Source organism: Aptenodytes patagonicus, chromosome 6 (genome assembly GCF_965638725.1).
Source record: "Aptenodytes patagonicus chromosome 6, bAptPat1.pri.cur, whole genome shotgun sequence".
NCBI classification, from domain to species: Eukaryota; Metazoa; Chordata; class Aves; order Sphenisciformes; family Spheniscidae; genus Aptenodytes; species Aptenodytes patagonicus.
The window spans coordinates 62,807,823-62,821,167 of NC_134954.1; the positions used below are offsets into that span (position 1 = coordinate 62,807,823).

Genomic DNA, 13,345 nt, shown 5'->3' on the forward strand with positions numbered 1-13,345 from the left:
TCTGTGACTTTCTTGTGACCTCTGGGCTTCCCACTCTCATCCGCCAGCCCTCCCCACAACACCCAGGGAGACATTTGATGCAGGTCCTCCCGAGGATGTGACTATGGCACTGCAAGGGAGGTTCCTGTGCTAGGAGGGAAGGGTTCAAAACCACCTGGGGCTCCACTGCTGCTGAAACAAAGGGTTCCTTTGCCTGCTCCTACGCAGAGCACCTTCCCTGGGAGGGCTGTTTGCAGTCTGGGTCTTTTCACCTGCAGCTGAGATCATTTCGCAGGGATGCAAAGCCTGCGCTGGTGGAGATTGCACTGGGGCAGGATTTGAGCTGGAGAGTTGCAAATTATCATTGCATTCATCCCTGCTAATGGACCTAGAGCCTAATGCCAGCTTTTCAACTTTCTCCAGCTGTGTAACTGCTCCCAGTCAAGCCTGGGCAGAGACCACTGCTGGAGAATTCTCTGCCTGTGTTCCGATTCCTTGTTAGGGTTCTTCACTCTCTGTTGAAGAGGACCCTCTATGTTCCTATCGCTCAACTTTTCCACCCATGTTGTAGAAAGGTTTCCCTTAGGGGGATCACCTTCAGCTTCCTGAGGGAGATGTCTTTTTTCCTAATGAGTGCCCTTGGGCCTTGCCTGGAGTTTTTGGACTGTGCAGTGTTATTGTCAAAACTTTGATTTTATTTCTTTTTAATTACTTGTACCTGTCTCTAGTCAATATGGATATTCTGCAGCAGCCTCTGTGAGAAATGAGGCAGTTCCTTTGTCTGCCTGATTGGTAAGACTTTTTGCTCTGTCATGTTCCACTGTAGTGACAGAAGGTCACTCAACAGTGACAGTGAGATCTTTGAACATTTATCTGATCTCCGTCAGGAGGACAGTTTCCTCCATTGCTTTTGGTTCCAGGTTTTTCCAATTTCAAGTCAGAGAATGTCAGCCTAATTCCAGCTTAATCTCACCTGGTTCCCCAGCATACATTTAAGAGGAGACACGGCTGATATCATGAAAAGAGAGTTACTACAGCTGCCTCATCCATGAGCCCTGAAGGGGTATCTTTGACGTGGTGCTAGAAGATTTGAATTATCTTCCCTTTGAGGATGTCAGGGACAAGCAAGAGAGTGTAAGATTCACCAGAATCTCCTGCTGGAGATCTGCCTTCCCGAGACTGTAGCTCCATAATAGATTCACGTGCATTGAATGACTGAAGTTCCCCAAGGCAGGAGATTTGAGATTATCTCGGAGCTTTTTTCCAGGATTTGGGATGTGCTGAGGTCTCAGTCTCCAATGGCAGCTACAATAGCTTCTTGCTGCCAGACCAAAGCTGGTGCTCCCTTTCAGATGTGTTCCTGATCACATAGTGGAGACCCATGCTGAACGCCCCTTCCCCATCCTCGCTTCTGTTAAGGACAACCAGGAATGTACAAGAACACCGTAAAAGAGAAGATCTCTGTTCACTAAAGCAGAAGTCTCTGCCCTCTAAAGTATTTGCTCTTCATCTCCCCGTGTTTTTTTCAGGCTTTCCCACCCAGGCTGCTGACTCTTAAAGTAGCTATTCCTTCTTTCCTTGGGACCTGATGGGGCTCTTTGTCCAGTGTCGTCTTGTGTGTCTGCCTTGAGCTCAAATCTACATGGACTCTGTGATGAAGACTGCCTGTTGTTTTCCTGGTAGATGACCGGCAAGGCTCATTCCAAATTCTTGTAACGGTCATCTATGAGTTCTGATAAACCAAGGGAGTAATCTGACTTTCTCTTTTTTTCCCCCAAACATAGTACTTCCAGAGGGGCCTGCTTGTACTAGCAGGGTAAGTTCAGCGGGCAGGAGTCTTGAAAAGTAATCTTCATATTGTCAGTCATGACTTCTGAGAGGCATAAAAATATTACAGAGCCCTAGGATGGCCAGTTTGGAACAAATAATTGCTGTCTTGGCTTATAGACAACCCTGTTCCCAAGTACCCTGGGTTATAATAGCATTTTGTCAGGTTTGTTAATCAGAAATGGAAAAATACAGCACAGCTAATCTCCAGGGCTGCCAAATAAGGTGTGTACATGTGATACTGAAAGACCTGGAACTTCCCAGGAGAGGGATCATCCAGTTCAGAAAGGTGCCTGGGGATTACAGAAACCTACTGCCTTGTCAGTGTGCTGACACTCCCTGCCCTTCCTGTGCAGGCTGACCCCACAGCACGAGCGCTCGTGGGGCCACGGAGGTTGTCCTGTACTTGTGCTCCCTTTCAACACCTGTAATTTAAAGGCAGGCAAGCAGCTGAGTACACACCGCATACATAAAAGATAAATAACATTGGAAGCACAACCTCTGTCTAGTTTGACAGGTTCAACAATCGGGCTGTCGCTTCCTGTAGCAGGCTGTCCCAGATCAAAGAGCTTGTACTGTTCCCTGGCCACAGGTTTTTTAGGACAGGGCTACAGCACCAAGTACACATCCTGCTCATAACTCAACACCCGGCGATTATTTATGGACCTTCTTTTGGGGAGAGTTTGCCTGGTTCAGAGGAAATAGGCCATGATTACTAGGAGCCTGGCACGCAGGTGTTTCCTGTGATACCTAGAAAAACCATGCATCTGACAAATTGAACAATCATCCAAACGCAAGATTGATGCTAAATATCAGAGCTTTTACATATACTTATTGTTCTCTAACCTTTTTGAACAGCCAGGGTGACTGACGGTATCTTGATTTAAAGATATGACTGTACAAACAGTCCACGGCTGGTTTTGAGCGTGAATTGGTGTGGAGAAAATCACTGTGCTGGAAAGTAATTGAAAACTTTCCAGAAAGCAGCAAATTTCTGTGGCTGTGAAAGCCACTTGCTGTTTGGATAAATTAAGCTATGAGGCTTACTGTACTTACGCCTTCCCTTATCAAAACTGCCACTGGCGGTAATGAAGAGAAGGTAGCTGCGCCATTTTGATGTTGGGAGAGAAAACGAAGGTGCTACAAGCTGTTGCTTTTTGTATGTTAGGTGAATGGGGCTTGAAGGCTGTTAGATGCAGATCTGTCATGACAGCGTCAGAGAAATCTTCGTCCAGCAGCTGCTCTGCTTAGGCATCCATCTATTTGAAAAACAGGCAACAAACTTATAAAAGCAATGCCTCGTGCTCGTCACTGGCCGTTCAGTGCGTATTTTGGGGGAACAAACAATTTATTGTCTAATGACTAGAAATAGCTGGAGGGAATTCCAACTCACTTGAGGGAGTCAGGCTGCTGCCCCAACAAGCATTTTGCCAGCTATCGCTTGCTACAGCACTCAGCTGTGTGCTGCCACCCTCACATCTTGGGTACGTGTTTGTAAAGCCTCCGATGATGCAACAACTCCCATTTCAAGGACAAAAATGCTGGACAGTGCAGATGAAGAGAAAATACAGCCAGTATGCACACGTCTCACTGCTGGTGTCTGCCTCAGTGCCTGGAGCAGTGTAACAAGCCCCGGCACCTGTGGCAGAAGGACAAAGCACTGGGCATGGTTTGGAGGCCTGCTCAGGCCTTGGGTCAGTGGTGACTTGACAAGACTAGGGGTACCTATGCGAAGGTAGCCTCTGTCCGCCTTCGTTTGTGCGCTCATTGATGCTGATTGATCTCTGGAGAAATGCACACATATGCTTCTTTGTGTGAATCCTCTTGTAAAATTAATGCTTGTAACAGCAGTATTTTGTTGGGAGTGAATAATACTGATTGATTGGCTTTGTCCTTACCCTGGGGGGCTGAAAGAACATTTACAGGCTGTCCTCTGAGACCCACCGACCAAAATTCAGGCTCCTTTAATTTAGCCTCTAGGGCTGTAATCTGGCCTTTGCTGTGTAAGTCAGAACGTGACATTTTGCTGATACTGTAATCACAAGGCTGCAGTCAGTGGTAATGTCAGGCTGAAAAGGTTAAACCCTGTTTGCCTTTTTACCATTGTTCAACTTCAAGTCATTTCCCTGCTGCGGAGCTGAGAGAGACTGGACCTTATGGGGGAGCGCTTTTGTGGCCTCAGTTTCGGCTCTCACGTCTGGTGTGCTGGGGCCTGACCTGCCCAGGTAGGACTGCAGCCAGAGCGTAAGATTTTTGTGCCAGTCTGTTGTTGTCTAGTGAGAATTAGGGTAGCAGACTTGTACTGTTCTCCCAGTCTCAGTAAGAGTAGCCCCTGAATTCTGTTCAGGGGATCCAAAGAACAGACATAGGCACGTTGTTCACCTGAATGCGACCCACGCTAAATGAAATATCTACTCCAGAAAACAAGTATTTAAAAAAATACCCACCTAAAGTCATTGAAATATAATTATTAAAACCTTTTATGTTACTCTACAGTACAATGTAAATTGTTCCTTTCAATTAAATTTTGAAATACACTAAATTACATCATTTAAATAATTGCAAACTTTTAAGTTCACTATTAGTGGTAGCAGAGCTATATTTACATACACTTCTGAGATATATCAGATGCAGCGTTATGTTCCAGTCCCTAAGTCAGTTAAATAACAGACTTTCAGTGGGGGTATACTGCTCTTCCACAGGTTCTACACATATTTGGGGTGTATGTGTCAGAGAGCAAGAACTCCTTTTATTCTTCTCTGTTTTTATTTTTTCTTTGCTGTGTGCATGCAGCTGAATGAGCAAATTGATACCTACTTGATTTGGATTAAAGATGAAAGACCTTTTTAAACAAGTATTTTGACTGAATATACAGAGGTGAATAATGAAATATAGTCCTTAGGAGTAGCAGTGGAAAACATAATTTCCTCCAACTTTCCTCCCCTCTTGCATAATACTGCACCTAATTTTGACCCTGACTTTACCTAATGCTGATGAAATACAGTCAATGGTGGAAACCTCTCTCATGTTGTCAAGACTGGCTTTCAACACAATCCATGCAATGGTAAGCATCATATATCATTCTCCCGCAGTGCAATATTAACAAGTTAAACTCAGTATTTTCCTCCACAGATCTGCTCCTCGAGGGAAGCCCATCTCTGTATGTACATCAGCCACAAACAGGTTGTGAGTCCTGAGGCTGGAGACCAGAATTAGGCTGTAATGCTTGCTTCCAGTGCTGCTAAGAGTCTTCATGGGCCAGGCTCCTCCCTGGGCTGTCCATGGAGCAGAGCAAGTTCAGGCCACCGAGGCTCTTGATGGTCCTTTGCATGTGGCACTGGTCAAGCCAAACCTCCCTGCGTGCTGCCCATGCAGGACTCAGGGCCTGGTGTGAGGGGTGCTGATCATGATGTTGGGCAGCGCGTTCCGCCGCTTCTTCCAGGAGCCCAGCTCCCTCGAGTACCGCCTGATCTGCCTGAACCAGTGGTGAGTCCGTGCCCGGTCGCTGTCCCGGAACACAAACGCCTCCCGCCTGATCTCAATGAGTTCAAAAGTGTCGTCGCAGTCAGGATCAGTGGAGACGATGCAATTACTCAGCCTCAAGGGCTCCCTGAGCAAATGGAACTTCCCGTTATTTTTGTCCCTGATGAGTACCAGCACAGCGTCCTTCACAGGCCCTGGCTCGGCTGACTCCAGGCTGGACTCGGACACGCGCTTCATGTTCACCAGGAGGAGGACCTGCATGTTCTGGAACTTCAGGGTCTTGCTGCCTTTCTTCACCCACTGGCCGTCGGGGGGCTGGGCCAGCTGCAGAGACCCCTCCATCACAAATCGCGTTTCCTCCCGCAGCCAACCTACAGTTTTGAGGGCGGTTTCTCTCATCTCAATGTTGATGACTTCCCTCTTCTTCTTGCTGTCCTGGCGAAAGGAGCGGAGGGTCCACGTGTTCCCCTCCTGCTTGGTTTTCATGTTGATGTGCTCCAGGTGGGACTCGATGCGGCTTTTGGCCTCCCGCAGGCTGCCATGATCTGGGTGGTACTCGGTGGTGGCCTTGATGATTCTGCTGAGCAGCAGTGGGTACTTGGTGACTCTTTGCAAAGGGGCCATCAGGAAGGACCTCAAGTTCATCCGCCGCAGTGCTGTGTTGTCATTCTGGGAGACATTGAGGAATATTCTGCCGGGATTTAAGAAGAGGGAATGAAATGGTGGCTGTTCTGCCAGCAGATGCTGCAATCCTAAATGCAAATGAACAGTGTGGTGCTGACAGCTGCTGGGCACTGCAGCCCCCTCTCTGGTTTTAACAGCCTTGTGAATTCTGTCTTCTCAAAAACTAACAACAAAAGCTGTGCTTAGCTGCAGAACAGCAATGAGGTGCCTGGACACTAGCACGTAACATCCTGGCAGTCTTCTATTAAATCGTAAAACAACGAGGGTGTGATCTTTCTCTGGTACACACTGACGTAGGCCCAAGGCAGATACATCAGTTTGTATCAGATTACATTAATTTGTAGCTCCTTTCATCATTAGATTACAAAGTACTCTAAACAAGGATTTGGTACCGTCATCATTTTAAGCTGTTGCAGTGGAAAGAGAGAAGTGACTCGCCTGACATTGCCCAATAGGCCAGGGCTAGGAATGGGAAACAAATTCAAGTCATGCATGCTTCACACAGTGGCGTTCCCCAGTGGAAATCCAAACTGTGCTCTGGCACAGGGACTGAGAGCTGTTCTCAGCTGGGTGTTATTTGGTGAAAGTTCAGCCCAGTGGTCAGTGGGCAAACACTGGTACCACAGAATACAGTATACAGCTGGGGACCAACTGGCTGCCTCAGTGGAGATATCAAGGGGTATTTGGAGAGTAAATTACTCTCCAAATATTTGGATATTTTGGAGAGTAAATTACTCTGCTCGCCCCAAGAGAGAGCAGCTCATCACTGAAGAACATTAGCATCAAAACTTTGATCTAGTTGAGTTGACAAAGGCTTCGCCCTCAGCCTGGTGCCTTCCATCCCCAAAGCCTGGAAGAATACACTCAGCCCTTTTCTCACCTGAGCAACTCTTTCTCCTTCTCCAGCGCATTGAGCATATTCACGGAGGAGGACTGCTGAAGACAGTAGGTCTGAAAGGCTGGCAGCATGTTGACGAACTCTAGAAATATTTCGCCGATGCACACGGTCATCAGGTCGTCATCACCCTGCAAGCATGCAATACAGCCCCTGCTGGGTTAGCTCGGAAGAGGCACAAGCATGGAGCCTGCGTTCAGTCCTATCAGCATGAATCTACTGCAGGATCTGGTGAACACCAGACCAAAGGTGGAACTAGGCTCACCCTTCCTGGTGGAAAGGCAGTCCCTGCAGGTCCAGGGGGAAGCAGTGTGTGGGGAAGGGAAGGAAAGCTGGCCTAACTGCTTGCTCTTCTACACGTAAAGAGACGTCTTCTCTGCTTCTGTGAGCTCAGCCAGCTAACCAGAGCAGAGGCTCAAAGGCCAGAGGCCAGAGTGAGCCTGCTAGTCAGGAGGGCGTACTGGGGCCCTTCTTGCCAGCAGGTCTGCCATAAGGCTAATGCAGCAGTGCATAAATTAACAGAGAGCATCTAGGAGCAAATGGGCAGAGGAGGCCTCTGGTAACAGAGGTTAACTCAGGTAACAGACACGGCACTTAACAACTTCTGCAGTTGTTCTCAGCAACTGGTCTGGCTGGCTATGCTCTTACTGGCTACTTCGATGCCTAAGTGAAAAATAAATTTCATGGTAAATTGTTCTCTGATTTCTGGATGTAACAAAATAAGGGAATAGTAAGAATCTGGTGCCACATAATGCTCTTAGCTTTGTCTAGGTGTACGCTGACATGCTCTGCAATCACTACTCATTTGAGCAGCAGGAGAGGGAGCAGCTTTCTGGCTCCTCGAGGCTTCTTGATGCAGTACTGAGCTCTGACTGAAAAGGGCAACATGGAGGAGGAGATAGGGAAACCCACAGCTGTTTGTAGAAGCCATTGTCTCAATAAACTATTCTGCAGTGCACATCTGTCTTCACTGTGCCAGGTGCATGAGAGTGGTTGTCAAAGTTGCCAGTTTTTGAGGCATGTGTCGCTCAGTCTGACATGCAGGGTTTTGGAGAGGGAAAGGAGGGATGTGTTTCCTAGAGAACAAAACATCCTGGTGAGACTGATACAGCAACAAGTGGGTTTTGGTTTCTTGAAGAAAGGAGGGTGTGGAGCTGTTTATGTGTTCTTTGCAGCGATTGTCTGCTGCTCTAGAGTCTTATTTCTATTTCTCTGCCCTCTGACCACCACGCTCATGGGGTAGGAAAGTCCCTTGTGCAAGGCAGGGTTCATCAGTAGAAGCAACTGGTACACAGAACTGTAAGGGCCAATTGTCACCAGAGCAGGGAGCAGCCTGTGCTGCCTGGCCCTGCAGCCAGCCTAGAGGCAAGCTGCAATAAACTGCAACCCAAGGCAAATACACCCAAGCCAGCCTGAAGCGAGCCAGCTCAGGGTTGGGTAAGAGCGTGGCCTGTGAGCTTGGTCCCCTCCATCCCTCTGGTGGCCAGACCAAGCTGAGCTCTGTGCCCCCATGGTCACACGCTTATCAGTGTCCAAGCTAACTGGCTTAAAGCTAACTTCGGTAATGGGACAGTTAGATCCTGTTAATGGGATAAATGAGCTAGACTGCTGATGGCCTGCTAATGTCAGTAGTGTTACCAGAGCAGAGAGTGAGGCCAGCAGCTGTGACCTGGCACAGGCCTATGGAAATCACAGGTTTATAATAGCTGAGGGAACAAGGGACTGGGCAGATGACCAGAACCCGAGAGTCCTACCTCCTGATCCCCTGCTCCATCTATGCTGCCTCACTAACGCAAAACCTATTCCTGTCTGCCTCGTTCGGCCCCTGTAGAGCACGCAGCATCATACCTGGTCAAAGGCCTGATCGATCTCTTCCTGGAGTACGTCCAGGAAGTTCTCGTTGAGGTCGATGAGCTCCTGGATGTTGCTGAAAATGCCCAGGAGCTGCTCCTGGCTCAGTAGCCCAGCCGCCTGCATGGGGAGGTAGAACTCTTCTTTGATGATGCGCAGGTCCTCTCCATAGCTGGCCTCCGTGTTGACGAACTCCAGCACAGACTCCTTGCGCTCTGTCCTGCGCTTGCGGCACTTCTCACAGAGGTCAGCCCGCCTCTGATTGCAGTTCTGCACATCCGTCTCCACTGGCAGGTCCCTTTCTCCACAGTCGGTGCAGGGACGGTGGGCTTCCCAGGCCTGCAGGGAGCTCAGCGTTTCAGATGCCCTGTTCCTCCACTTTCTGGCTGGCATCTGGCCAATGCCACTATCTGCCCTCTCCACATCCGCTGACTTGGTCCTGGTGGCCTCTCTGGGATCCAGGTCGTCCCGGACATCATTCACGCCAACAATCCCGCTGTCCGTGCTCAGGCTGCTGACATTGCTCCAATGATGTCTGGAGCGGAGGGAGCCACGTGGGGTGCGGCGGGTCTCATCAAAGCTGCCACCATGGCCAAGGTTGGCTTTTGCTACCACTGGACCTGAGAACAGACACAAATCATTACAGGCACTGCCAGCTGCACAGAGGTCACCTGAGGAGCTCAAGCTGGCACAGCCATGAATGGTAGGAACCTTGGGGGTGGCAGGCTAGATCTGGTGAAAGCTGTCTCCCCACCAGTTTTGCTGCGGAGACTGGTGAGAGTCAGAAGTAAATGGCTCCCAGGTGAAGCCTGGGGCCTGTCATCCCTGTACTGCCCATACCTGTGAACTCATATGGGCTCTCTCTTCCCCTGCCATCTGCCAGGCAGGGACAGAGACACCGCATAATAGATCCTGATTTCTTGCACACCTGGGTTAGGGTTAAACCCAGAATGCTTCCCTCCCCCAGGTCATTAGAGTCACTCCATATTTACACCAGCGTAGCAGGGCTCAGCATGTGGCCCATCAACCCCCTCTGAGTGTGCAGAATGTGGGTACCGTAGTCTCGCTCCTGCCGGCGCTTCTGTGCATGCTGCCGTGCTGCAGCTGCAATCTTCAGCTCCAGCTGCTTCCTCTTCACCGAGTCTGTCGGCATAGGGTCACTGAAGTGTGGCCGCAGCCGGCAATCCCGCTGGGCCTTGGCACCATCCGTGCTCTCATGGACGATGTCAGAGCTGGATCGGCGGCAGCCGGGACTGGGGGTCTGCAAGAAAGGCAAGTGGATTGGAGCAAGGCAGTGGTCAAAGCAGCACCTGGTTTGCAGCCACTGGACTTTAGTTGCCAAAGGAGAGAAAAGGAAACTCATCAGTGGTGGGATTGTAAATGCAGCTCTGCTACATGATCATTAGGAAATCTGTCCCCCCAGGTCCCTCTGTCTTGCCTAGTCCTAACAGCAAGGACCTCTCTCCCTTTGCTGTTGTGTAGCTCTGAGTACAGCGGCTCCATGGTGGCTGGATCACGGCTGTTGAATAACCATGAAGAAGTCAACAGCATAGTCCTGGCTAAGGGCCTAAAGTGGGGGCTGAGCCTGTCCTCCAGGGATCTGAGCTAGCTTGCCCCTGTTCTGTGAACGTTTCAGCGCTGCAGGGTCAGGAGCTCCAGCCTCTACGCCTTACCTACATTAGTGGTTTGACCAAGTGGGGACCAGGAGGGAGTCTGTCTGATCTCCCGGGCAGTCCAGCAATGAGGGGCTGGTGGCACACTGAAAGCCATGAAGGGGTTACTGCTGAACTCCCTGCAAGAGATGCAGCGACAGATAGGCAGGGGCACAAAACTGACTCCTGTTTCATTAATGGTAATAAAAAAGGCACTAGAAATGCTTCTAACAGAGCTTAATAGCTCATGGGAGTTGGTGTAATTTCAGATCCCAGGCTCCCAGCCTGCCCAGTTCCTACAATGAAGGGATCCTTTAGAGCTTCTGACAAAAGATCCTGAACACATGCCCAAGATGAGAGGGGAATTCCTCTCCCTTACATTCCCTGCAGGTGGAGTGTCGCTGGATGTCTCATTGCTTGGCTTGTCCTCCCAGGTCTCTGTTGCCATGGACATCGCTGTGGGCTGCTGGCTGTCCTCTGGAGGTGGGAGATCAGCTTCCCTCAGATCACACTGTCCCTTGGAAGGGGATTTGGCAGCAGTCTCAGCATTGCAGCTGCAGGGGAAGAAGCAGACTCTGATGAACATCACGTATGCAGTTCACCTGCTGTTCCTGACACAGATGAGACTGAGCAGCAAGGCCAGGTTCGAACAACCAGCCACAACAGTTCAGGGAAAGTGCAGGCAGGAATCTAGACTGGTTGGCATGGATGGCTGTGCGTGTGCTTCAGAGGCTCCAAACACAGCTCAATTGTAGCAGTGCAAATCGGGTAACTGCACTCATGCCAGCATCAGTCTGGGATATCAAGTCTCGGGTGTTCAACAGGGTATTTTTGTGTCCATAAAACATGAGGTTCTCCCATAGGGACCAGAAAAACCTCTTTCTAAGTAGGCCATATCCACATTTGCTGCTATTTAAAGAGATGTTGTCAACACAGAAACCATATTGCTCATCTGGAAGAAAATCACCTGCTAAAAACCGTAATACTTTGAAGAGATTAGAGGATTAAACGAGCTTTCCCTCTGTTTTTCATCTCATATGATCCCAAGCCTGCTGAAACCACTGGAAAGATTCCCTCTGCTTTCAGTAACTCAGGATCAGGCCTTTTGGTGCACTTAAGAGTCCTGAAAAGATTGGCAGAGTCTGTTGTTCTCACTTGGCAATTCTGGGATGCTCTTATTCATGGCTGTCTGGTGCTAACAAGGGCCTGGCCTGGCTGATACAGGCAGCCTGTTCCAACCCCACGTTCCCCTCTCTGTAGATAACACCACCTCTCCAGACAGACACAGTCTGGTGCAAAACCACTGACTTGACAGTGTAGTTGACAGGCTGTAGTTTGTGATACTACTTGTGATACATTTTTTTTTAACAGACTCTCTAAGACACCTTATTTCCATGCATAATGAAGCCTACTTGGAAGAATATTAATTTTTTCATTTTTGGTTTACTTAATTTTTATGGGCCTCGATTCCTTTAAAAAGAAAGGTTGTCAGGACTGGATATGGATGCTTGTACATAGAGGAAGCCCATGTCTGGAACATATTTCAGGTTATGCATATATTTTATGCTGAACAAAAGTCTCCCATGACAAAAATCTGCTTCTTCTTAAAGGTTTCACTTGTGAACTTACGCTGGTAGGTCATACTGCTAACGTGCAATTCCAACACTGTCAGCTACAAGAAAACACATGAGACAGATGGGCATTTTCCTTAAGATGAATGACAGTTGGCTCCAATAACAAACCATCAGCCAACACTGAAATTGCTGAAGAGGGAACAAATCTCCCAGAACACAAACTGGGTCTGTTGTCAGGCCAGAAAAGTTGGTTTGCAACTTTCCAGCTGATGCTTTTTCATTTTCCTCCATTTATGCTTCCAGGTCCCAGCTGACACTACCAGAGGATTTACCAACTTAAAAAGAGTTTAGCCGCGGCTGCACAGCAACAGCACAATGGTAACAGCAGGCTCCTGGCTTTTACTTTTTGCTGTGCTAACTCCCTGCCATGTGGATTTGGAAGTGTCAATTCACCCCTCCAGGCCTCTTCTCCCCAGCCTGTAGAAAGGGGATACCAACATCAGCGCTGTCACAGAGCAGTCTGTAGTACACACTGCATTATCCCCCTTACAGTTTTGCAGTAAGAGCAGCGCAGGCACACAGCAAGGCTGTGTTCCCACCATGGTACTGTCCTGGCCCGGTCCAGCTTAAGAGGTTCCTGTCTCCTTCCTCCCTCCCATCCCCAGCCACATTTGGGGTACCACTCCTTCAGCTGGTCCAGTGTAACTGTCTGTGTGGCCATGATCTAAAATCAGTCTTGAAATGACCTGGGTTTAAAAAAATATCCTCCCTCATGTATTCCCAGCCAGACCATTTCATCGATGTTTCATTGAGTTGGGTAAAGTATGAACAGTTCAGCTGGGCACACCTGTGGGAGTAAAGGCAGAGGTTAAGGAGCAAGAAACCTCTTGAAGAGGATCTGCCACTGCCAGAAAACCACCATTTCCAAAAGCTGCTCCTGCTCAAACAGCTTCTGGTTGAAACATGCAGAAAGAAGGGACCATGCTGAGGCACAGAGAGACAACGGGATGTGTCCAAGGTCAGTAGCAGAGCTCAGAACTGGAATATTATCTTCTCCTCTTGATCACACCACCTCCCACCATACAGACCATACTCTCAGAGAGAAGCTGAGTTTTCATTTGCCATTTTTACAGTGCTTCAAGATCATTCACTTAAACATGGAAAGTACTCCAGAGCATTACTGCTTCTCTAAGCGAAGCTGACAGCAGGTCTCTGCTGATAAGGTCTGCGGACCAGATGCCATTGCTTATTGTGGTTTCCATAACCCAATGGTTATTTTTATTATTAACCCAAGGGATATTTTTAAAAAAATCTCCAGACATGACCTGCAGTGGGAATAAGAGCCAATACTACCCAGAGAGCTGAGCTAAGGAAGTGTGACTGGAGACTGAGAAATTCAA

General features: G+C 48.7%; 1 protein-coding gene across 2 annotated transcripts in view; it reads right to left on the reverse strand.

Moving 5' to 3' along the window:
- Positions 1–4,278: 4,278 nt before the first annotated feature.
- LOC143162479 (uncharacterized) overlaps positions 4,279–13,345 on the reverse strand; it is a 49,557-nt gene continuing 40,490 nt past the window's right edge. For both annotated transcript variants that reach the window (XM_076342957.1, XM_076342958.1), the window contains 5 exons: positions 10,751–10,925; positions 9,776–9,980; positions 8,717–9,339; positions 6,854–6,999; positions 4,279–5,980 (listed from right to left, as the gene is read on the reverse strand). In XM_076342957.1, coding sequence (XP_076199072.1) covers positions 5,185–5,980; positions 6,854–6,999; positions 8,717–9,339; positions 9,776–9,980; positions 10,751–10,925 — 1,945 coding nt within the window. In that variant the 3' untranslated portion in view covers positions 4,279–5,184. The remainder of the gene's footprint in view (positions 5,981–6,853; positions 7,000–8,716; positions 9,340–9,775; positions 9,981–10,750; positions 10,926–13,345) is intronic.